We start from the raw sequence: 27676 nt of genomic DNA, 5'->3' as shown, positions 1-27676 counted from the left end.
TTTGAAAGATGAATAGGTGTTATATTAAGTAGATGGCAAATCAAAGAGGTGAGAGAGAGTTCAGGATGCTTAAAAAAGAACAATTCGTTTATAAAATGCTAGAAGTATATGATCTTTTTTTTTTTTTGGAGGAAGATTAGCCCAGAGCTAACTACTGCAAATCCTCCTCTTTTTGCTGAGGAAGCCTGGCCCTGAGCTAACATCTGTGCCTATGTTCCTCTACTTTATACGTGGGACGCCTGCCACAGCATGGCTTGCCAAGCAGTACCATGTCCGCACCCGGGATCCAAACCAGTGAACCTCAGACCCTGGAAGCAGAACGTGCTAACTAAACAGCTGCACCACCGGGCCAACTCCTAGAAGGATGTGACTTTAAGACAATAAGTAGTTCAGTATGGTCGGGTACCTAGCATTTGTACCTTGAATTTAAAGAGAGTGATGGGGTCAAGTCTAGATAGGTTTTCATGTCATGCAAAATTGGATGAAAGTGTTAGTACTTTCCCTTACTATAAAAGCAACACATGAAGATGATAGTTAAGTACACAAAGCAAAATTAATATCAAGACCTCATCTGTCCTCACCTCATTGACCTAAAACTCAGTCTAATATATGTGAGGTCATATATATGTATCTATTATCTGATATTGTTGTCCTCCTAAAACAAAATCTGCACTTTTCTTTTTTCTATTGAATAATTTATCTCATACAGCTTCTTGTATCATTTTAAAAAGTTTCATATACTCATTTTCACACTGAAGGAATTGTTCATTCTTATTTAAGCAATCTTTAATAAACAGACTTTTATATTGGGTCCTTTGTTGTCATTGGTTATCATATTGAGTGCTATAATAAATACTCTTGTATACATATCTTCATATATTTCTAAGAATATATGTACTGGAAAAATTTCTAGAGGGAGAATTGCTGCATCAACTATCTTTTTACTTTTTGTTATTTTTTGATACTTATAGGTCAAATGCACTTCAAAATCCCTTGCCAAGTATTAAACTCTTCCATTTTCTATAAGGCTCATTGGAGAAGAACTGCATTTTACTACTGTTTGGATATTATTTATGTTATTGTGAGTGACGTAGAGAATCTGTTCTTATGTTAATTGGCCAGAAAACGATTTTCAGAATGATGATCATTTCAAATTTTTGAAATATCAGTGTGATAAATTAGAGCATGGAAGTAAGGCAAAAGCAGAGGTTCCATTTAAGTGGGTTGTGAAAATAACTTAGCTCTTTCCTTTGTATGTACGCTCCTGCTCCCAGTGCCATTGGACAATGTGATTCTTGTAAACATTCACTGTAAACCTGAGACGCCCTAGGATAGAGCCTGGAACCAACAGATATCGATACACAGTTGGGGAGTTTAATTGGACTGTATTGATACTTTCAAGATTCAAAATTTCATTTGCCTGATATCTGTGCTTATTATTTCTTTTAATTCTCTTCTCATTGTTTGATTGCTGATGTCAAGAATCCTGGATTTTAATTTTTCTTATCTTAGGCTGATTTCTCTGGTGCATTGAAAAAGTAATTTTGTGTAGTATATGTATATACCTTTTTCCAGTAAGTCATATGAGTTTCAAAATTTCTTCATAACAAAACCAGTTTTAAACTCCTGAAAATTTAAAATGGCACTTTTTGAATTTTTAAAATTAAAGTTTAAAATGTGGTAGTAAATCCTGAATTCTAATTATTAGAGACATCAGGTTTTGTTTTTATGGAAATAAAACTAAACAGTCTCTGTCTTTTTCTTTATACATACAACTTAAATTATAGTTACTGACCTTAAATTACAGTTCTTTATAATCAATTAAACTTTTACAAATAGCTTAGTGAAGAAATGACCATGAGGCACATTGTTTTCCAGTAAAGAAGAATTCTTACAGATTTATTTTTAGTTTTTCTATTTTTCTAACAACTTACCTAACCTTAGAAATGCGTGAGGAAAGACAATCTCATTTCATCAGTATATATACACACACATCATAGATATGTGATTCTGTATGTCATATAAATGGTTTCCTGATATTGCATTGCTTGGATATTTGTGATCAAGCTTCACTGTTCAAGTTACAACATATTTACCAGGCTTGTTAGCCTAAAATAAACACAGAAAATAACTAAATTATTGCAACAACTCCAAAGAGGTATGATATAATAATTAAGTATGCCCTGAAGTTTTTGCATTAGTAATCAGAACCTTCATTTCTCTGCCTTCACTGAATTTTCTTTCCATATATTTACATAGACTAGACCTTATTTATTTGAGAAAAAACTCATTTTGCAAATTTGATCTCGTCCTGTGTACGTGTATACATATAAATAAGATGATTTTTCTCATAAATGTTGTAAATCCTACAGTGATTCAAATGTCAAGTGTAAATAAAGTAAGAATAGTCCTGGGGCCTTCACATACAATTCAAATTGAATGCCAGCATAAACTCTCATTTCCTCTAAATTTTCTGATCCATAGCGGGGAAAAGAATGTTAGCAGCAAAAACCTCAGAAACGCTTCTGGCATAGAAAAGGCCATTCTTATCACAATTCACACATTTGTTACCTTTTATTCTATGAAGTTCCTTTTGACATAAATGCAAACTCTGCTTCTTTTCAGCTTTATGCAAAGCTAAAACGGGATCCTCTATTTCTAGCCTTGACCAGAAAGTCAGAAAAGAGAATGTGTACTGTATGATTCCAGCATTATTCACCATGAAAACGGTCAAGATGAAGCACATATTACCAGGAGTGAAATGACATGAGAGAAAATTAGAATTCACTCATCAGTCATGTTATATCTCGCAGAATACAAACGAAGGTTATAGCCTTGAACACATCATTTTCAAGAGGCAATTTTTACACTCTGGGGAGTGCTAACTATAGCAATGTATTATCACCTTTACTGTTGCTTGCATTCTAACTTTAGAGAAATAGTTGTTCAGTAGGAGTAACTTTAAATAGTATTATCCATTGTCCTCAATGCACAAAATTCATTAAATATGAGACTGGCAAATCAAAAAGAAAGGAGTTTAGAGTGAATCATTATCCTGCAACATACAATTTGCATATGTTGCTAAAATCAACTACATGGCTGAAATGGATTTTGACTACAGGATTTGCCTGAGGAGAGTGCTGGTGAAGTCTAATCTCTTCACAAAGAAAGCTGTTATTATTGTTCTAACAAACGTGTGTGTAGGGGTGTGCTAGGGGCATTGGAATATAAGCGGATTAAATAATGTTTCCTTTTACAGCCTGCACACAGATGCACTCACAACATGCACACACACACACACAGATACAACTGTGTGAGAAGAAGATATATAAACACTCTAAAATATGTAGTAACAGCACAGGCAAAAAAAAGAGCAACCATTGACTAGCAGGAAAGCAAATGGCTCATAAAGAGTGACATCAAATGTAGACCTTTTAAATCTGAAAAGGGTGTAATATTCAGAGAATAAAATGGAAGGTAGAAATAAGCTGCGGAGGTGCAGGGACTAAATGGTAAATTAAACCTGATGTAATTATGCTGTGAATAATAGTGAATGTCCAATCGCTAAGCGTTTTAAAAGAATGGTCTTCTCAACGTATTTGACCATTTTCCCAGTGCCAGAACGATTAAAAACATTTGGGGAGAACAACACTGTGATACGTAATTTAGAAAAAGAATACTCTAATAGAGTTAGAAAGGTAATTTGAAAGAGGAAAAAAAAAATCAAGAGTAATAGGACCCGTTGGGAATTTAATACAAGAAAGCTGACTAGAGACATTGAGAGACTGCCTGTTTACAACAGCGACAGATGTGTCACCACATTTATGAGTTTAGAAAATAAGTCAATGGAACCAGATCAATCACAGAAGAGGAATGAAAAAAAGGAGACATCAATGATAAGGTTAATGTGTTTGTTTTTCCTGAATATACTTTTTGCATGTTTTCCCCACTGGACACTTTTCAGTGGCTATGCAAGAAATTAATTAAATATAAGATTTGCAAGTCAAAAAGAAAGGAGTTTAGAGCGAATCATTAGCATGCAACATATTATTTGTATATGTTGGTAAAATCAACCACATGGGTGAAAAGTACTTTGACCACAGGATTTGCCTTAGGATATTTGCTGGCAAAATTTAATCTCTACAAAAAAAGGTTTGTTCGTATTGCTCTAACAAATGTGTGTGTGTGTGTGTGTGTGTGTGTGTGTGTATGTATGCCTGCCCTCCTCTTAGGATTGCTAACTGCAGCAAGGCAATAGTAAGCTTATATTTTTATCCAACTTCCAAGTGTTACCTGATCAGGAGATAGGGCTCTAAACTGCTTATTGAATGTGCTCTCTATGGTAACTCTATACTATGACTGCAGTGAATAGCCTAAGAAATTGGAAAACCTAAGCTACCATAGTCTGTACAGCCCCGTGGAAGGTCCTGCTGCATAACTGCTCGCATAAATATATCATTTGCTTTTGTACATTCGCTTGCAATCCCCTTTATGGCATCTATTTTATTTTGTTCTTTTACTACAGAAGTTACTTGAAGATTAGCAGTGCGAGCCATCTTAACTGTTGATACTGAAATCAAGTTTATCACAAACATATAATTGTAGCATATTATCCAACAATTTCCAATTCTTCCACGACCAAAGCTTTTCAAGTGGTTTGAAAAAGAAGAAATTTCACTGATTTAAGTGTCTGTCTCTCTGCCTTAATACACCTTAGGGAGTGTGTGTTAATGAATATTTCCTTGAATGGAATTTCTTTCATTTTGTATTGTGATCTCAATTTCTGTTCTAATATTGTAAATGAATTTAAGGTTCAAAACAGTGTTTATAATGAATTTTTACATTTTAAAATACATTGAAAAACCAATAAAATAACATGTAATTTATACTATTGAATATGGCTGAATTTTTCCTAAGTATCTCGCATTGTATATTTTAAAACAATTTTTCCCTCTTCTGCTTCGTTTTATTAACATCATATCTTGATGTTAAGAGAAGGCCATCTTTAGTGAGCAAAATGATAATTTTTGTACTTATGAAGACAAATAAATAACTAGGCAGGATACGTGATTTTTTTGCCTTGGCAAAACTCCACTGAAGCAGGTCAATGAGTTTGGAAAACGTCTGCCTGTTCACTTTCAGCTGTATCTTGTGCTTAATCAGTGCAGTAATTACAATACTGATGATAACATCACAGTCTTGTGCTCAAAAACCTAGATTAAAATCAACATTGAATTGAATGCTAATATGTGCTAATATGTGCCAGGCACTGAACTAGGGGGAAAATATTTATTCTTCAAAGAATAAACCAGTCTGAATAGATATGATGGAGATATTTTTATAAAATGCAGTAAAAACAAAATGGTGATGGGGATGTTTATTTTACATATCTCTGCTCTATATACAGTTGAATGAAAGGGTAGATAGTTCAAAAGATAGTGGCTAACTAATGACACTTGACTTCTGCCCTCACACTCTCATTAATGTGCTGATGAAATAAGTGGAGGTGTTCAAAATTGCCTTGGAAAGAAGGGACCGTAATCTTCGATTTCACAGGGTGCTGGAAATGTTGAGACTGGAAGAGCAGAAGTGCACCTAACATAGACTTGTTGGTCCAGTCAAGAAGAGGAGAGAAAACGTTCACAAACAGCCACTGCAGATTTCCCCTCGAAGGTCTGAGTTCTCTGCCAGGAAGGAAATAGTGAGCCACTGAGTTTCTTAATAGGTGATAGGACCTCAAAATACCAACAATTTTATCCTTAAGAATGACTTAGTGTGAGGAACTGATGCATTCTATCATCTATGAAATAAAGCACTTACAAGTTCAATGTGACGTAATAAAACATGAAACAGAAATACTAAGTGTAGCTTTGGGGGAAAAAAGAGCTTATTCTGACTTAGCATTTTAGATAAATTTTGAAATCTTACAATATTACAGTCCTCAGTGGTGCATGAAACATGCATATTTACATCATGATGTGTTTCTCAAAAGCAATGTTGGTCTTCAGGTTTTTGTCCTCACAAAATAGCTGCATTGGGAAAAATTTCCCCACTGAGAATAATTATGAAAACATGACCAAATCAGACCGACACACAGGCAGGCAGACAAAACTGTCTGATGACACTGGACAGCAACCAACAGAGGAGGAACTGCCAAGCCTATGACCTTGAGTTAAGCTTGTTGTGGCCTATACCATTACCAGCTTTTCTTCTGAGTGTATTTTTTTTTTCCTTTTTTTTGTAGCGTCCATGGAAGCACAGAGAGGGCTTTCATTCATTTTATACTTGCACTGACTGAATTGCTTTAAATAAGTACTTCATTTTTTATATGAAAATTGAACCCTTTATTTTACAGAAAAATATGCTGAACTCTGTTATATACAAGGCATTACTAGAGATCAAAATTTATAATAATAAAATTCTGAAGTTTCCTACAATCTAATGATGAACAGACTTTGGGTTTTTTATCGTGGTAAAATATACATAATGAACAGTTTACCATTTTAACTATTTTCTAAGTATTTTGTTTGGTAGCATTACGTACATTCACATTGCCACCATCACGATGCAACCATCGCCACCATCCAGCTCCAGAACTTTTCCACCATCCCAAACTGAAACTCCATACCCATTGAACACTCACTCCCCATTCCCCCTATGGAGGGTACTGTCTAGCACTTTCTAGTTATAAGGTTAGGAACAATATAATTAGAACCCAAGCAGAGAGAAGCAGTATTATTGGGCTGAGGAGATAGTGGCCAGAATTTGGGTCTGCCACAGTGACTAGAAATTGGAGAGCACAATCTTAAGGAGGAGAGAGTCACTACAAGTGGATTCCCCATGTCTCTGTTAACATCTTAGTTGATGTCTGAACTTCACGTGCACAAAATACAACTCCAAGCAAGAGAGATAAAGTCAGGAAGAGGTAAGGAACTGAAGCGAGATTTCATCAACAACAAGCAGAAGTTAGAGTTGAATCCTCGCCAAATCAATGTGAATTTGCAAGTACTTCACATCTTCTGCAGTGCTCAAGAAGGGACAAGTCCTAGAAATAACGACAAAATTGAAGTAGTTCTGCCATAATATAAAATCTGTATAAACAGAAAGAGGGATAAATCAAACTGGGTGAAACATTGATAATTGATAAATCTTACTGAATGGTGTACACAAGTTCTTTGCACAATTTGAGTGATTATCCAAAAGTCTGAAATTATTTCGTAACAAAGTTAAAAGAAATACACAGGGATATATATTGGGTGGCATTTAATTGTTAGCTTATTTTTTAGTCTTCTAATCGCTAAGCACATTGTATTTTTCCATTTGAGTCTCCTTTAATGTTTCTAGCGTTTGTCAACCTGAATCTATGAGAGTTCGGGTTTGTTCATATCATCACCTTCCCTCAGGATTTTATGTCTTTTCACTCTTAGTAATTCCAGTGTTTGAGAGATTTAAATCTATATTTCCTGATGAGTTGAGCACTTTATCATATATATGCTTATTGACCACTTGGATATCATCTTCTGTGAAATAACTATTCAGTTTTTTTGCTCATTTTTATATTTTCCTGTTCATCATTTTCTTAGTGATTTATAGACTTCTGTAGGCAAGTGAATATCTGTCATATCTATTATTGCTTGTATATTTACTAAAGTTATCTTCTCCCATGTGCAGATGTCTTGCCTATTTATACCTCTAAATAAATATTTCAGCATCTATAATCTAAGAACAAGGAAATTGTCTAATGTAATCATAGTTCAATTATAAAATTAAAGAAATTTAACAATATAATTATCATTAAAGTAAACACTCCATCTTAAAATAGGTAAATTTTTTTTCCCTGCTTTTTCTTCCCAAATCCCCCCAGTACATACTTGTATATTTTAGTTGTGGGTCCTTCTAATTGTGTCATCAAATAGGTAAATTAATCTATTAATGTATTTATGTTAATTTTCCACCCAAAATACAGGATTCAATCCAGGATCACACATTTCTTTAAATAGGCATGTCATTTTGGTCTCTTTAATCTGAAATAGTTCCTGAGTCTAGTGGAAATTGAAAAGCTAATTTTAAAAGTTTTATGAAAATGCAGAAGACCTAGAAAGCCACAGTGATCTTGAAGAAGAGGAACACGGCTGGGGGACTTAAACAACTAGATTAAAAAAGAATGCTTCAATAATTAAGGGAGTTTGGTATTAACACATGGATAAACAAAAAGGTCAATGAAATGACTAAAAACGCATGCACACATAGACACATAAATTCAAAAAAGAAAAAAAAAGGCCATTGGAATTAGATACCCAAATGATCTTAAAAAAATAATGCTGGAGCAATTCTAGATCTATTTGATCTCTAGACCTTTGATCTCTACCTTACATCTAGTCCATAAATAAATTCAAATTGGCTTATAGATGTGAATTTAATAGATAAAATGATGAAGTTGCTAGAAGAAAACAAAATATATTACCTTGATGATAGGCAAATGTGTCTTAAAAAGGACAGAAACATTAATAACTTTGAAATAAGACATTGGTAAATTGAACCAAATTAAAAGAATGAAGAAATTTCTTCATTAAAAGACACTGTAACGGTAATGAAAAAGTAAGCCGAAATTGGGAGAAAATAATTTCACTATCTCTATCTTATATATGACTTGTATCCAGTATATATAAAGTGACAAGACAAAGTTACATAAGAAAAAAATGAACAAAAGCCTACATAGTCAACTCAAAAGTAAGACATCCAAACATCCAATACACAATGAAAATAGGCTTAACTTTTAAATTGTCATGGTCATTCAAATTAAAACTGCAAGATAGTACTACATATCATCAAAATGGTTAAAATCTTGAAAATACATAAGACTAGAAATATAAAGCATTAGTAAGTATATGGAGTAATTGGAGCTCTCACAAACTCCTCGTGGGAGTGTAAATTGGTACAATCTCTTTGAAAACCTTTTGCTGTTATCTACTGAACATAAATCTATGCCCACTCTATGATTCAACAATCCCATTCTTGAAATATACTCAAAGCAAATGAATCCTCATGTGACAACAAAAATGTGTAAGAATGTTCATAGCAGTTTTGTTTATAGTAGCCTCCAGTTAGAAGCACATCAATCATCTGTCAATAGCAGAATAGATTAATTACGGTGTATTTATACAATGCAATACTGCACAGTCATTAAGAAAGTTAATCCTATACACAAGGTCATGGATGAATTTGTCCTTCAAAGTTGAAAAATAGAAGCCAGACATACTGTTTAACTTCATGCATATGAAATTCAAGTACTGGCAAACTTATCAATAGTGATGGAGTTTTTGATGCCAGAAATTTTCTGTATTGTTATCTTAGTCATATTAACATAGGTAGATACAAATATAAAATTTCATTGATCTGTACAATTAAGTTGTGCATACGAAGTTGGCAACGTATACATACAAACACACACATATTCATTAAAATCCTTATCTGTTGATCTAAAGCTATTTATGTTCACAGCCCTTATTATGTTATTTGTAACGGAGTTCTTTATAACGTTATTTTATATGTGACACAATATTACCCAGAAATTAGCAACTATTTTCCGGAAAATCATTTTTGGACATCAAAATATGCTCACTTTAATTTTAGGTACGCAAAGAAGAACACAATATGTATTTTGCAGATGTATACTACGTACAAATTTTATGATAAAAAGGAATACCAGGGGCCGGCCCCATGGCTGAATGGTTAAAGTTCTGTGCTTCCCCAGCCTGGGTTTGCAGGTGTGGATCCCAGGCGTGGACCTACTCCACTCATCAGCAATGCTGTGGATGCATCCCACACACAAAATAGAGGATGACTGGCACAGATAGCTCAGGGCTAATCTTACTCAAGACAAAAAAAGAGGAAGATTACCAACAGATGTTAGTTCAGAGCAAATCTTCCTCACCAAAAATAAATAGATAAATAAAAGTAGAAAAGAATACCAGGGAAATTTTTTCATCATCACCGTACTAATCCGTGAGCTGTAGGATTATCTTATATTTTCCTCTATATATTATTCTTCACTTCTGAAATTCTCCACCATCAGTGGACGTTTAACCTCTCCTTGGGTATTTTGAAAGAATGAGTGGTTCTTACTTTAGGAAGGAGATTATTTTGTTATTGGTCACCTCTAATTTTAAAATTATTCAAACTCTTCTAATTCTACTTTTTATACTCTCATCCCAAATCTTCACATTTTATATTACTTCCTTTTGATTTAAAATTTTAAGAGAATAGCAAAGGACATAGTCATAATGGCTGATTGATGCAAGGCTAAAAGTAAAATTAGCAAGAAAAAGTTGGGGAAAGACTGCAACACCAATTTCCTGGCATCTGTAAGATTTATTTTCAATTTTTTTTTTGAAGGAGAAGATTAGCCTTGAGCTAACATCCACCGCCAATCCTCTGCTTTCGGTGAGGAAGATGGGCCCTGATCCAAAATCTGTGCCCATCTTCCTCTATTTTATACGTGGGACACCCGCCACAGCATGGCTTGATGAGCAGTGCACAGGTCTGCACCAGGGATCCAAACTGGCGAACCCTCAGCCACCAAAGCATAACGTGTGAACTTAACCACTGCACCATGAGGTAAGCCCCTCAAATTTGTGTTGTTGCCCTACCTGAATTTCTTTCAATCTTCTTAAAGTTCTTAATAAATAGTCAAAAAATAACCTCTATAAAATTAATTCTAAAATGTTATCCATTCTCATAATCAGACAATCACGCTAGCACTGTTGTCTTGAACTTAATGGCACTCTTAATGTCACACACTTTCAGTACTTTTTTTTACTAGAAAATTTTCCATGACTTCTTCCCATAAACACTGGCCAGAAAGGGACTTTGTGGAGATAAGGGCTGGGCATTCTCTAAGCGGTGTGTCCGTCCTTCTCACTTCTCATCCTCTCTTTCTTCTCTTGGCTGGAGATTGGGATCATCAAAGTTTTTAACTTTCAACTTGATCTTCCAATTTATCACCAGCAAAACAAGCTGGTTTTTGCTAATAGAACTAGGAGGAAGAAAAATGTAAATTTCCCAGTACCCCTGGTCAATGTAATTTGGGGACAGATATGGAAAACTCCTGACTTACTTCAGAGCTGCCATTGTCATGGATTTTTGGGAAATATTAACAACATTCCCTTGTATTTGTGATCTTTCATTTTATTCTTTTTAACTATTTACCTAATATCTATTTTACCATAAAATTTCATCATCATTTCAACGTCTTTTCTCTACATTAATTTTGAAGTGAAACGGGTATATTCATTTGTGTGAAATATACATCTGCTAAATTTGGCTCATTGTAAATTTGATTTTTAGATTCATTCTGTCAAAATCAAAATATTTAATAAGTGGAATAGAGTTTATCTTGATTTTGTTATATATTAGGAAAATTACTTCATAATGTATGTAAACAAAGACATTTTTAGTCTGTTATTTGGCTAAGCCACTTTTGATTACTTTTTCATGTACACCCACACAAATGACTTTACTTACTTCGAAATAAAGATGTTTTTAAGACAGTTTGGGACATGCTTTATTGGGGTAAGTACAGAAAAGTCAATAAAGCTTTTCTTAGAGATTTGTCAATTAAAAAGTTTGTCAATAAGTAATCTAATATTTTACTGCTTTAAAGATATTTAATATTGCATTTCTTATTGATATTAATATGAAATATACTATAGGAACTAAAAGAGTGATTTTCTAAGCAAGCAGAAACTTAAAAAATGTGTGTTTTCAAAACCTATGTCCACAAAATTACTGGAAAATGTCAGTTATTAATTGAAATAGAGTTGCATAAAATGTAATTATCCTTTAGCTCAGTAAAGACACTGGCTGAAGTTCACCGGTGATTGACAGAGGAAGAAACAACAGTCTCAAGAAGACTGGTGGATATACAGGACAACTAAATCCAAACAGGTACTTCTGCTTAGTCACTGTCGTGACTTCCACAGCGTGCTAGGAATACTACACGCTAAAGACGTAATATTCTCTTCCAGCAGTGTGCTTCCTTCAACATCTTTCCTAACATACTGAAAATGCTATTTCAATTAAAATTCTGAAAATAATCATTTAAAGCAGGGACTTAAAACTTATTATGTGGAATTCTTAGGGCCCCTTATCAAAGATCTGCAGAAAGAAAGAGAAAAAATATTCAGCATATGAAATCTGTTTTTCTTAAGTCTGAGACAATTTTAAAGAATCTCCTTAATAAAAGTTTTTATCTGTATGGCATACTGTTTATACTCACATTCAGCTCCTCCCTCAGTTCCTCCTATGCAATGGGAAATAAAAATTATTCCAGAAAAAATGGAATAGAATAATTTTTAACCTATATGGTGTGAACCATATTTGTATTGCTGACTTTATCTTGTGGAGCTTCATTTTCATGCATGCATTCAATCATCAGACATGTATTTACAGAAAACATAAGTGTTAATACAGAACAAACACATATGAGTTCTGGTTCCAATCATGGAGCATAGCTTGTGTGGGACCGACACTCTTGTAATTGATACAAATAATTAACCCTTTACAAATCAGTAAAAACTGACAACAACAGAACACTTTATAAAGGCAGTAGATAATAACCAGGAGGAGACAAAAACTGAGAGGATTACTATCAAATAGGGGATAAAGTAATTTCTACGTTAACGTCCTTTTCCTTGCAAGCATACCACATTTTATGTGTCAAGCAGAAGACAGAGTTCAATTAGAAAGGAGCAGTTTTTATGAACTGAAGAATCAGCGGTCAGGATTCAGGGCCTCTATAATAGCTAAAAACCGAGACGAAAAGATTTAGGAACAGAGGAAGCCACAGAGGAGAGACGTCTAAAACGTGAATACGCATTACAAGTAACATGTGTCTGACTTCTAAACTGACCATGTATAGAGCGAGACTCCAAGGAATCCAGAGAAAAGGAAAATTAAAAACTGAGCAGCCTAGAGGCTGGCCTGGTTGCATAGCGGTTAAGCTAGCACGCTCCGCCTTGGTGGCCTGGGGTTCGCAGGCTGGGATCACAGTGTAGACCTAGCACCCCTCGTCCAGCTGTGGTGTGGTGGTGCCCCACATAAAGTGGAGGAAGGCTGGCACAGATATTAGCTCAGTGACAATCTTCCTCACATAAAGAAAAAAAAAATCTACTGAGCAGCCTAATAGTTAAAAACTGAGCAGAGATTTTAGCCATTCCAGATACTAGGAATGAAGAGTTTAAAATTCAAGCTCCTTGTAGGTAGATGTGTTTGGTAAACATTTTGAAATCTCCAGTGAAATACCAGAAAGGTGATAACTTAGGAGTAAGGAAGGTGTGCTAGGAATTAGAATTACACCGTGAGACTAAGGAAATAAACAAAATAGCTGGCCTTGAAAATTCCACAAGCCCACACAGAATCAAAGTAGCGTCCTGTAATTCTACTGCTCACTGGGGCAAAGCTCAACACTCTCCAGAGGCAGAAAACAAAATCCAGAAGCTCCACAATGTATCACTCATAATGGCCAGTACGAAATCTAAGCTTTCTAGAGATTAAAAAAACAAAAATTATAACAAAATGAGAGAATAAACCATCAATAGAAATAGACACAAATAAGACTCAGATGTTGGATTTAAGAGGAAAAACTTTAAAAATAACTGTCCTAAATATATATAAATATATTAAAGAATTTGTAGGGCATGCAAAAAATGGGTAAGTACATAAGAAATTTCATAAAATATATGAAAAATAAAACAGACAAAAAAGAAACCTAGACCTGGAAATGATAGCACCTATAACAAAAATGTGTAACAGCATATTGGACATAGAAACATAGAAACTATAAATCTGAAGACAATAAAAACAAATTATTCAAATTGAAGCACAGAGACAAAAATGTATTGAAAAGGTACACAGCACAGATCTATGGGGCAATATGGAGTGCCCTAAAATACTTGTATTTGGAGTTCTCAAAAAGAAAAAAGAGAGAAGAAGCCACAAAATAAAATGACCATACAATTTTAAAATTTGGTGTAAAAGAGCCCATTGGCCCATTAAGGCCAGTGAATCCCAAGCAGGATAAATAAAACACATCTAGGTATCAATGTTTGATACCTGTTGAGATGGACTGTTGAGAACCAAGGATACAGACAAACTTTAAAAGCAACCAGAGGCAAATATGCATTACATATCGGGCAACAATGATAAGAATAAAGAGTGACTTCTTGTTAAAAGTAATAGACTACAAAGCAATGTAGCAAAAATCTAAAGTGTTTAAAGGAAAAAAAAAACCTTAGTTCAACCTATATTTCTATATCCAATTAAAATATTTTTCAAAAATAAAAGTGAAATAATGATATTTTCAGATTAAAACGGTTAAGAAAATTTGTTTCCAGCACACCCACACTACAAGTAATGCTAAAGGAAGTCTTCAGGTTGAAAGGAAATGATAGTAGACAGAAATTCAGATCTACAAAAAAGAATAAAAAGCACTAATTGGAAATGCTAATTACATTACTTTATAATATAATATAGTATAAAATATAAGATTATTTTTTAAATTTTTAAATAAAAATGCCTAAATAATAAATATTAGTAATATATGGTGCAGTTTATAATATATACAGAAAGAAAATATATGACAAAAATAGATTAAAGTCCTACAGAGGAAATAAAATTATACTGTTATAAGATTATTACATTATATGCTAAAATATATAACATTAATTCAGTTTATATTACAATAGGTTAAGGATCAATTATAAAGAATATAAATTCAGATATTAAAAGAAATACTCAATTGACCCAAAAGGTGGTAGGAAAGCAGGAACAAAGGTATAAAGAACAAATGGGACAAATGAAGTCAAGAAAACGGTGGACTAAAATCCAAGTATATCAATAATTTCATTATATATAAATGGACTTAACACTCCAATGAAATGTTAAAGATTGTGAGAGTGGATAAAATAGCATAAACCAACTCTGCTGTTTACAAGAGCTGTATTTTAAATAGTATTACACAGAAAAACTAAAAGCAAAAGGATAGGAAAAGATAAACCACAAAAAACACAACCACCAATGAATTAGCATGGGTAAATTTCTATCAGGCAAAGGTAACTTCAAGCAAGAAGTATTAACAAAGATAAAGGGTGATATTTCCTAACAATAAAACATCAATTAATCAGAAACACAAAATACAATTGGCCATGCACGTGATAATTGCAGAAAAATATATGAAGGAAAATTGACAGAGATAAAGAGAGAAATTTACAAAATGGAACATTTTATTACTCTCCTATTAAGAACTGGGATAAGGAGACACAAAAATTACAATGAAAGAGAATCAAACCATCATCAACTTTATCTAAGATTGCAAAATACTACACCTAGTAAGTAAGCAATACACATTCTGTTCAAGCATACAAGACACATTTACCAAAAGTTTGTAAAATTACAGTTCTTTCTAAAACCGTTAACATATGATAGCAATGGACTTGAATGTATTTATAGAATAAGATCAATAGAATATAAACTGTGGGAGAGTACGATTTTTATTTTTCAAGAAAAACTTTTTTTGTTAGAAAGTACTGAAGGAGTTGAAACTTTCACAAAATAGCCATGTACAAATATATCCCTTCCCATTGGAGGAAAAAAGCCCTCATTCCCCTGAGATTTGCCAAGTCATTTTTTCATTAATCTTGAACTCATTTTTGTGCCTCTCTTTTTAAATGTATAGTTCTGAGTATGATGATTTATTGTAATCATCGTCCCTAGGAAATTCTGGCTGTGAAATAAAATATTTACTGAGGGAATCTCACTGAGTATACACTCAATGGCATATCTAGAGTGACCTTAATTGTCTTTGGAAATCAGTGTACAGAGGCTGGACATTTTTTAGAATATCTTCCTAACACCTTTGCCATGAACAACTCCCTCATAGCTCTAGGACCTTTAATATGAGTTATTAGCATATACTATGGACAAATTACAAAAGGTTTGCACAAGCGGAGTTTGAATATTTTATGAATATCTGAGAAAGATGTGCTTATTGGAATAGGGAAATTGGCAGTTCCTAAATTAACAAATAATCAAACACACATGCATGTATTATTAACTGGGAGAATGATTCTAGTGCCAAATTACACTAAATAAAGTTTAGGTATTATCATTTCAGTCTATTGAATAAAAAAAATATGTCATCTTTCTTCTAAATTGAGACTTCTATCAGGTCTTTCTTCTAGCAGCCCAGCGATAATAGCACTTTGCTTATTGTAGATAGAGAATGTTCTGTTTACAATAAGCTTTTTCTATATTTCTAAGGTAGGAACCAATTCATCTTATTTGCTCCTATTTTTAGGACTCAGCCTAGTGTTCCACATTATAGGTGTTCAGTTTTTCATACTAAACGAATAATAATACACAGGGTTAAACTCCACATTAAAATACAGTCATAATATTACAAATAAATGTCCAACATACTAATATCCTACATTGGTATATTGTTGGAAGAGAAGCAGTATAAATTTTCTGAAATGTAATTGACTGATATGTACACAGAGCTCTAAAATATTTCATATCTTTGACTCTGAGAATTGCACTTCTAGTAATATAGTCTAAATAACGCTAATTTAAAATACACTAAAAGTTATCAGGTACAAAATTTTCATCACAGAGGGATGTGTGCGTGCACACATGTATAAAACCAGACAGAGTCTAGACAGAACATTTGGAAAAGATGTAAATTTTTGTGGTTATATATATAATATAATATGATATGGCTAATACTGACATTTTAACAATATGCAAAAGCACAGTATTAACTGAGAAAGGCAAAAAAAATGTATAAACAATAGAAAATTGAGTGTTAAAAATATAACCCGTAAATAAGTAGAAATATGTACATATTTTAACAGTTTCCTGGAGGTTGTGATTATAGTTGAGGAAGAAGGACCTGGCTACCCACTTCCAAAAACCTTGACCGTGGGAAACCTATAAACAGCAGGTGAGCATTGTCTGATAGAGCGCTGGAAGGTGAGAGGATGGTACAAAAAGACCCGGCAGAGTTCCGCTCTGCTGGACACAGGTTTCTAGGAGTCGGAATCCACTGGATGGCACTAATAACAAATGATGATAGTTATCTTTGATGTTTTCTTCATTAATTTTTAATTTTCAAAACTTGTTTTTTTGGGGAGGAGCACAAATTACTTTTGTAATAATAGGAGTGGCAATAAGAATAGTAATAATTGATGGTGCTTGTGCTTAAATATTTTTCCCATCCTCTCTCTGCACCCTCCTGGAGATTCTACTACTTCTATTAAATTTCTTTCCCTTTTTTCTGACACTGATAAGTATGGAAGGGTGGATTTGATCTCCTCCAGTTTGGCTTAGAGGAAGACAATGCTGGAATATTACAAATAGTCCAAACACTGGTTGAAGGTGTCAGGAAAAATCACACATATAATTTAACGATTATACTAATAAATATATTCTACCACACTTCCATATTTTTTGAATGGTTTAACAGTTACTTATATTGCAGAAAAAACAAAGAAGTCACTTAAATTTTAAATGCAAATTTTTCTAGGAGTAGTTACAGTTCCTTATTTAGTCAGAATTTGTTTAATTTTATATTTAATTCTTAATATCTCTTTGAAATTATCTGTATTAAGGACATAGAAATTATTTTGGAGTGAAAGTGAATCTAAAGTATGTGCTGTTTGAGTGTGTAGCACAAAATGGGATGGCTTGGTTGCAGTTAAGGCCTTCAAGTGTGATGGAAGTAGAGGAAAGGAATTGACTTTACTGTAGCATGTGTCAGAAAAAGGCAATATATTTTAAGTTTTCTCTGCTCTGTCTATGTTTCATAGTGTTAATATCTCAAGACCCAGATTAATAAAGGCTCAATAAAGATCTGAGTTAGCAACTGAATATTAATTCTGAGTCAATATATGATGTCTAACATTTTGGGGAAGAAAACGACTTAAATCCAACACAGATTCAAAGCCAAAAGTTTACAGATTCTAGGTGGTAAAATAGTAGACCAGAATACTTGAAATTGTGCCATGAATAAGATTTTGATAAATAATGTATATATACATATGTATTTTATTTTTTGGTGAGGAAGATTGGCCCTGACCTAACATCTGTTGCCAAATGTCCTCTTTTTGCTTGAGGAAGATTGTTCCCGAGCTAACATCTGTGCTAATCTCCCTCTATTTTATATGTGGGACACTGTCACAGCATGATTTGATGAGCAGTGTGTAGGTTTGCTCCTGGGATCCAAACCCATGAACCCCGGGCTGCCGAAGCAGAGCACTGGACCTCAACCACTACACCACCAGGCCAGTCCCTAAATGGTAGAATTTTGATGGGAAATCCTAGCTGGGGAGAATGAAGATGGGCTTTACGTAAGAGGATGCATTTGAGACAGGACTTAAAGCAAAGAGAACGGATGAGATTAGGGAGAGGGCGGTTAGATACCCCCCATAAAAGGGCCTGTGAACATGATGAAATAGAGGTCAAGTGTATGCAAGAGGAAAGATTTCACTCTGCATTGAGCTAAGGCTATGTAGTTATGGGGACATAGAACATAGGCTGGAAATATGCAATACTATTGAACACTTTCCATTCTACTTGAGTGAATTTGAGTTATTTTTCTACAGGAATTTTGTGTGAGAGATTGGTATTATTCAGGAAATAGAGAATTAAAAAAAAGTAAAGCAAAGTATAAAGGCTATTTAGCGTGCTACTGCAGTGGTGCCGTAAAGTGGTAATACATCCTGGCAGTGAGGGGATCGGCAGTAAGAATTAAGTGATATTGCTGTATTACAAAAGCAGACTTTTCTAGAATGCACTGTGAAATAAGCCTTTGTAGACTGTTCTGAGAACCTAGCCTTAATGCTTAATATTTTTCTCATACGTTCTTACTTCTTAGTTTTAAACAACCAGCCTATAAAGAGAATTTTGGAATACAATGTGCCCATAAATCAGAAGTGGCTGCTACATATACCACACCATAAGTAAAGACATTCTAAATCCTTGATAAAGATAATTTATTTAGATTCTGAAAAGCACAGTAAAGTACTATAAAAATTTATCAAATATCCTGCAAGAAATGTGAGACTTTATTTCTGTCTCTTTACTCATCAAACTGCCATACCCTAAAAAGCTAGGAGAAAATTGCCTTAAGTACATTATTTTATATATGCTTTGGGGAAATATCAATATTCAGTGCATATATCAAGATATATACATGCAAAAGAGAGTCATCCCAGTTTGATTACTCAATCTGATATAAACCAGACTCCTATCTATTTTGCAGTTGGTCCCTGTGTTTTCCATTGCTTTAAGTAACACCTAAACCAATTGTATCCGGTTGTAACTGACAGCTTGATAACTGTTAAAACCCCCTTCCATTATAGGATTCCATGATTACGCTCACGATGATTTCAGCTATGGAATAGAAAAATGTTTTTGAATTAAAACTATGAAAAATTGAGAGCTAACTGTAAAACAGATATCTTACTGTATTTAGATGGTGATGACAGATAGGTGGTTCCATGGCACTATGTCGATTGTCCTGAGCAAAGAATATGCTAAACATATATCTTTGAATTAAAACATAGTGGTCAACCAACTTGATATTTCAAAATTATTTTATGAATGCTAATGTTTTCTTTCAAAAAGAATACACACTATGCCAGTAAGTTTGGTTTTTCTTCATGCAATATATGTGCTTTAACAACCAGATATTAAAATCAAATACTTAAATTCTGCTCAATTCTCCACAATAATAGGCAAATAATCAATTAATTACCAATTCATGATAACTAGGGCTTCCTCAGCATCTAGATCTAATGTATAAAAAGTTAAGTGCATGTGAAGATTCTCTAACAGAATAATAGGAGCCTTTGCTATGCTTCTTGTTAAAATTATTTTAATTCTTCTCTTAAGCAATATTACTATTCTACCTAAGTAATTCAGTCACAAGTGTCTTCAAATTACAGGAAGCTATAGGGCAATTGTTAAGACTTTGTAATCCTCTTCAGTAAGAACCAAAGATTTCCTTTATTACAGAAAACAAAATTAGCGAATCTGATAGTTTCAGTCAAAAGTAAGAAACCAAGCTTCAGATTGCATTATTGTGAAAGCAAAAACTTGCTCTTGGTTTCAACATTTTTGACTTTTCTCTCCTGTATTGCAAATGTCTGAAATGACATAAGGAAATATTCTACACTATTTTATTATAAAAATATCACTATAATTCCTTTTTTGTTATGAGGAAGAGTGTCCCTGAGTTAACATCTGTGATAATCTTCCTCTACTTTGTATGTACATCACCGCCACAGCATAGCTTGACAGGTAGTGTGTAGGTCCATGCCTGGGATCCGAACCTGCAAACCCTGGTGCCAAAGCAGAGCATGTGAACTTAACCACTACACCACCAGGCCGGCCCCCATAATTCGCTTTTTTGCTCCTCCAGTCCATCCTGACAATGAAAGCAAACTGATCATCCCAGACTTGTGCTCCACTCATAAAGAATTTGTACAAGAGTTTTCAACAGGGACTTACATGCCACACTGTATGTAAAAACAACTTAGCATGGAATTCTGGGCCTTGACAGTAGTGGTCTAACTCATCTCATTAGACTAGTTCTTGTGTGTATGCGTGTGTGTGTGTTTCTTTTATCGTGCCATTTGCAACCCCACCTCCTTAGATTTATCGACATGCAAATTTTTATTAAATTTTTACCAACATTTCCTGCCCACAGATACAGGCCCCTCCACAATTCTAGAAAATATCAGAAATTTAGAGTTAAAGAAAGCTTAATGACAACTTAATCTAACCCAGCAAGAATCTGAGGCTGGAAAGATTAATTGACTTCTAAATTTTGCACAATTATTGAATGGCCCAATCAGGACTGCACCTTGTGAGTTGCACATTTGTGTGCAAGTGTTTATTTTATCAAATTTTGCTGATACTACTTTTCTTGTTTGAAAACATCTTCCTCTAAATTCAAGATCAAATCCTAGATTTTACATCTAAGGATTATATATCCGTCCAACATTATGTAATTTTATATCACCTATAAATTAATACTAGTCTTATTTTCTGCGATACCTAGCTTCTATAAAACAAAGAAAAATCTATGAAAATCACTCCCATTTGAAATTACCTATTCTTTCCCAATCATGGCACATGGTAAATATGGTAGGCCTTTATTTCACATGGGGTATTGCCAATGCGATGGACCCTGGAAGACTAGGTTTGAGTTTACCCAGGGCAACCAGAGTAACGTGATCAAAAAGACAATCTGCGTGGTGTTCAAGAAGTTAAATCCTCTTCAGAACTCATACGTTTTGCCAAGTTCAGGGGTAAAGCCCTAGCCAGTCTCTGTATATACAACTGAATAACGATGTCAAAACCCAAGAGAGCAGGAGAGTTTCTAGACCCTTAAGAAATTAATAAATGTTAAGTAGTTGGAAGTCCATTTTTATAGTAAACTAGATATGTGGTGCATATCTAAGACAAGGCCTTATTGCAAAATAGAAAAAGTAATTTATTTATTTTTCAAGAAGTAATACAGGTGTTTTATTTTGTTGAAGTTTCTCTTTCATATGCATATTATTTTCCTTGGATGATATAAAAATAGTTGACACATAGTTTTGGTTTGATTATGCTCACTTGACGAAAATTCTGATTATTTTAATGGGTTTTCCATTTTTGGCGGCTCATGATCTGATTGTCAAGGATAAACAGGTCCAAAAAATTGAATGTCTTAGCTTGTCGATGGGTGAAAAAAGAGGTTATTTTCCCAAGACAAGTGATAAAATATTTTGTGAAAAGTAATTAAATAAAACTATGCATACACTTTTAGCAACTATTTTTGACAGATTACAGAACTAACTAAAAATAAGCAAGATAGTACAAAAACATCTAAAGTATAATGTGTATTGTAAATTGTTAGTACAATAATCATGGTCAATTAATCCATTCACACTGTTTTTAGAAGGAAGTATTTTCGTTTACAGCTAAAAATAAATGCTTCTAGTGGAGCTTTGATTGCCTTATGATTACAAGGATCTCTTTTTATCTGCGGCTATTCGTCTGTATCTCTGAATCCCCAAGGATGAAACCCTTTATGTAAGACCCCATGAACTGAATGTGTCCTTTATACATTGCCTTAGGAAAAGAATCATAAGGCAATTTCAAGTCTTTAGACACAAACATTTGTCAGTTGAACCTGAAATATCCTGGTGTTAGTTATTAACTATAGTGTGAAAAGTGATGTTAAATGATGGATGCTGGAGGATGCCATATGACTCACCTGAGGAGAAATAAGAGAGAAAAAAGAATCAGCAAGTGAACTGTATGTGGCAAAATGAGTATGACCTATGGAACCAGAGGAGCGAGATATCAAAAGAGAGGGAATAATAGGCTTCTGATAAAGAAAGCTGCATTTGAACAAATATACCGTCCCACATAGGAAATGAAGAATTAGATCAAGATTTTGGCAATTTCACAGATAAATGTATTTCTGGTTTACAAACAATAAGCATGACTTTTGTGATATCAGATACTTTTTATGTTTTCGTTTTTGGCCGATTATATCTCATTTGCCTTCTGCTGCCCGTGAGTCAAATAAGACTTATACCACTACAGTCACTTCTAGCATCATGTGCCAAGAATCAAGAAAAATAAATATATGATCTACAGGAGATGTTAGTATTCATAATTGTTTATTTTGTTTTATTGTCAAAATCTGAAAGTACCTCAGCACTGGGCATAAATTGGGGATAATGCACAGTGAGCAAAGGAATTGTCTTGCGTATAAAATAGAATAAATGAGATTGGTAAAGGGAAGATAGAGAAATAGAAAATCTGGACATTGGAAAGATCCTGTCACCTATTTTGAGACACAGGAAAGAGAAAAAGAGAGGTAATGAATCTACTTCCTCAAAATTGAATACTCCCAAGAAGGGAGTTACGTATTCTCTATTGCCATTTCCTTCTGACTGCCAATGAGCAACCATCGATGTTGCTGCTACTGGGATGGTATTAAATATTCCTAAAGGTAGTATCTTCTCGCTACGTCTTTTTTCTTTTTCCCTCCTTCTGCCTTGAACCCTTTGTTCTGGATTACAGGCACGAAGTAGTTCAGTTTGATATTAAGAAACAGAAGCATCTAGAAGTATTTGTGTTCATTTATTTCTCATACACAACATACTATTCTTAATTATGATAAATTACTCATCAGGAGCAACCAATATATTTAGTAATTTTTGGTATATCACAATTGCATTTTATTTTGCCTCATATAACACACCAAGTTATTATTTACCCATGACTTTAAATTTTTAATCTTTATATACATACACACAAAATTAAATCATATCTAGCTGATTAATAATGAATCAAGTCCACAGATGACTGACTGTATTTTGAGGCTCACTGTAGATACTGACTTACATTCAGCTCTCTGAATAAATCACATTTCCTGTCCTTCCCCACTGAAAGAATCTGCGACATTATGCCTTCTGCACCTTGTGATTAGTCAAACATTTCTGAATGATCATTAATGACGTGGAAAGTTGTTGTAAAAAATAGGTAAATTGCTATCACTTTCAGCTTCTACATTTATCATATAAAAATCCTTACCTTGCCTACATATTGTGTGTCTGTACCTGTGTACTCCTCCAACAAGAAGAACTGGTTCCACATCCAGCCACGCTTGGTACGATGCAGCATTTTACCATCGTCTTTTGTCAGACCCACTATCCTTTTGTTTGGAAAATCACCACTAACTTTTTCTTGTAATGGGATGGAATCAACCGTGTGAAACACGCAGGTCCAGATGAATAGTGGTAGGCAGTGGTAAGCCCCCATTATCTGCAGCTTCAGCAGGATGTCAGATTCAACGTGCTATCTGTTTCCCCTGAGGAGTAGGGAGAGAAAAATGGTTTATTAGATTGTGTTTCACTTTCACATAACCTGTCAACCATAAAACTTTTCTAAATGTTATTTAAACTTTATAAATAATATAAATACATTATTTTTCCATGTTACCTCAGTGAACTATCGTTAAAAAAATATATCATGTAGACAAGTAGGGAGACATATATAGTGCAAATAGACTAAACAGGCATTTAATACCTGACTCTAATATCACTATATCGTAGTATATAAATGTGAATATATTTTTAATTTAAAATACTAAGTATTTTGAAAAAAAATAAGCCTACAATATACCAAAGATCATATTGAGTGTTCCTAAAGTCATTAAGATTAATAAAAGTAGAATATTTATTAATATATACATATATTTATGAACCTATATAATTTTAATGAAACACTGTTTTCTTTCTACCATCTACCAACTTTTACCAGCTGTTTCTCCCCCTTCTCTTCCTTCTCCTCCTCCTCCTTGTTCTTCCATGATATGATATGTTGAGAGGTTGCCTCAAGGCAAATTAAATGACACCAAATGTACTTTGGATTGTGTCTTGCAATACCTAGCACTGTACCATATTGATCCTTTACAATTAATAACTTTTTTTTTCCAAAACTCAGTTAAGTCACTCAAATCTGTTTCAGATTGAGAAGAAGATGCTTTAAATGGAAACATTTCACCTGATAATTTAAAACTACAACACATATTTATTTCCTAAAATAATGAAAAAAAGGAGCACATTGGGGCTGACCCATGGCGGAGTGGTTAAGTTCACTGGGCTGCAGGCGGCCCAGTGTTTCGTTGGTTCGAATCCTGGGCGCGGACATGGCATTGCTCATCAAACCACGCTGAGGCAGCGTCCCACATGCCACAACTAGAAGGATCCACAACAAAGAATATACAACTATGTACTGGGGGGATTGGGGGAGAAAAAGAAAAAAAATTTTAAAAATTAAAAAAAAAGGAGCACATAAAATTGGTACTGTACAGTTAGATATTAGGTATAGAGTTTCACCTATGGGATAATTTGATCCAGGATTTTGAAACAATGTCTCTCTATGGAGAGAGTAAGTTGATTCTTCTGGAAGTAAAAACAATAGTTCATTTGGTATTTATGAATTAATTTTATTTATTAGCAAATTGGTTTAATTTGTAAAGCACTTAATTTAGAAGATGCAAGATGATAATAATGAGACTGCTGCTGATGATAATGAAGCAGCAACAGCTTCTTCTAGCGTTGGCAAAAAAAAAATTCATTGGATTATAAAATCAAATTAAGTGTGGAAAGGAAAGAATGAAAGGAGCAACTAAGCAACTGGGCCTTTTCTGCTCATAAAAACTAGAATTTGTGGCTTGGGTACTTGAGTACTATTCTCTTTCTCTCCCTCCTTCTCTCTCTCTCTCCCTCTTCTCTCTTGCTTTGAACTAAGCCACCTAAACCTGATGGAATATAGAAATACATGGAATTCAGATTTAACATCTTTCAGTCCAGAAAGCAACTGGTAGTCTTTTCTAATTTGAGTTTAAAAAATCCTGGAAATGGGAGCTGGCCCAGTGGCACAGTGGTTAAGATCACACGTTCCACTTTGGCAGCCCAGGGTTCACTGGTTCAGATCGCGGGTGTAGACCTACACACCACTTTGTCAAGCCATGCTGTGGCAGGCGTGCCACATATAAAGTAGAGGAAGATGGGCACGGATGTTAGCTCAGGGCCAGGCTTCCTCAGATAAAAAGAGGAAGATTGGCAACAGATGTTAGCTCAGTGCTAATCTTCCTCAAAAAAAAAAAACCCAAAAAGATCCTGGAAATGGACTCTGATTTCCCTGGCTTAGGGCAGACGCCCACTCCTGGATCATACATCTGTGGATTCAATTGCAGTTATCAAGGCAGAAAGGTCAAATATAAGCCTCTACGTTGGCTTTATCCCTTATTATCTGTGAAATCTGGGCACATTTACCCACCTCACTAGGTCTCAACCACTCGTTCTATCAAAGGAGAATAATTAGTGCCTGACTCATAAGGTATTGTTGTTAATTTATTTTGAACTTTATGAATACAAAGTAATAGTTATTTGTATTACAAGGACTTATTTTATTTTTACAACAGCATATACCTATGAGACAACTGAGGCACGAAGAATTTAAGTGACTTGACAAAGATCACAGAGGTAGGAAGTGTTGTAACTGGTTTTTAGACCCACAGTCTTACATAGTATTTTATGTAATATAATACACAGAAAGAAGTTAGCATAGTGGTAACATACAAATTGTCAACATCTTATTGTTTTCATCATGAACATCATCATCATCATCATCAACCCTGGTTGCTCCCAGTATAGCCATGGATAGATAGATAGATAGATAGATAGATAGATAGATAGATAGGTTTCCAATATAGCAGGGTAGAGAATGGTGATTGGCAGATAATAGTATAGATGCTTACTCTGGTCAGAACTATTGGCTCTGTCTAGCGCATATGTACCCTAATTTCCATACCTATCATTAGTATTTATTTTTTGAGGAAGATTAGCCCTAAGCTAACATCTGTGCCCGTCTTCCTCTATTTTATATGTGGGACACCTGCCACAGCATGGTTTGATAAGCAATTCGTATGTCCATGCCTGAGATCCGAACCAGTGAACCCCAGGCTGCCTAAGCGGAGTGCATGAACATAACCACTGTGCCACCAGGCCAGGCCCCCATACCTATTATTTTAAAAATGCTCCTGCTTAACAAAATATACACATATGGCCACACATACTCCAGAATGAGAGAAATCAAAGTCATACCACATGTTGACTCTCAGGTGATGGTAATTATTTATAAGGACTTTTATGGCTATTCATCATATTGTAAACCACAAGAAATTGGTAAATGTAACCACAAGCAATGTAAAAACTCTGAGAGAAATATTAGAAAACTACAATGCCAGATAGTGCTTGGAAAAAGCGTAATGGAAAAGTACCATCTAGTGGCCAGTAGCTCAGAACACGCCCTAATTTTGTTGCTCAGTGATGGCATAGTGGAAAATGCGCAGCCACAGAATCTCAAGGACACCTGACGCCTCACTTTGATAAAATACAACAAATTCCTTAGTTGACCACACTGGGTACCCTGATTTTCCCGCTGAGAGACCTCTTTTGGCCATTGTTCTTGCCGATCACCTATTCCACCCATCTTGCTGGGTGGAAGGTAAGCCTTTCAGGAGAAAAGTCCAGTTGTATTAGATGAAGCCAGAGACTCTGGCAGAGGCCAGGATGCCATGGGCCTTTATAAGCTAGAGTAAGAAATTTGCATTCATTTTCAGTGCAAAGTACTTGAAGAGTTTAACATGACATGTCTAGGAAAGATCAATCTGGCTGCACAGTAGAAAACAGCTTAGAGGGAAGGAAAGGGATTTGGTTAAGGGGGAGACTGGACAGGGCCTATCACTCTAGTCCAGAAAGAGATGTAGATGGCATCTAGAGAGGAGGTTTGAAGTGGACACTGATTCTGCTCAGGTTCCCTTTGATTCTTTTGTTTGTTTATTTGCTTTTCCAGTTTTGTTGAGAAATAATTGACATACGTCACTGCATACAGCATGATGGTTTGATGTACCTATATTATGAGTGATTACCTACCACAATAGGCTACACGGACAGACACACACACACTATATACACGACAGTATATGCATGCTTTTGCTTCTAATGGCATGCACCTGCAACTCTCTTTGGAGGACTTCCCTTGC

At 34.5% G+C, this 27676-nt stretch overlaps 1 protein-coding gene across 1 annotated transcript in view; it reads right to left on the bottom strand.

Annotated features, from left to right (window-relative positions):
- The window catches only part of CDH9 (cadherin 9), a 132080-nt gene that overhangs the window by 64090 nt on the left and 40314 nt on the right, over positions 1-27676 (bottom strand). The window contains exon 2 of the mRNA XM_044779463.2: positions 23656-23932. Coding sequence (XP_044635398.1) covers positions 23656-23883 — 228 coding nt within the window. The 5' untranslated portion in view covers positions 23884-23932. The remainder of the gene's footprint in view (positions 1-23655; positions 23933-27676) is intronic.

The sequence above is a fragment of the Equus asinus genome, chromosome 10, assembly GCF_041296235.1.
Source record: "Equus asinus isolate D_3611 breed Donkey chromosome 10, EquAss-T2T_v2, whole genome shotgun sequence".
NCBI lineage: Eukaryota > Metazoa > Chordata > Mammalia > Perissodactyla > Equidae > Equus > Equus asinus.
This window is presented reverse-complemented; position numbering and strand designations above follow the sequence as displayed.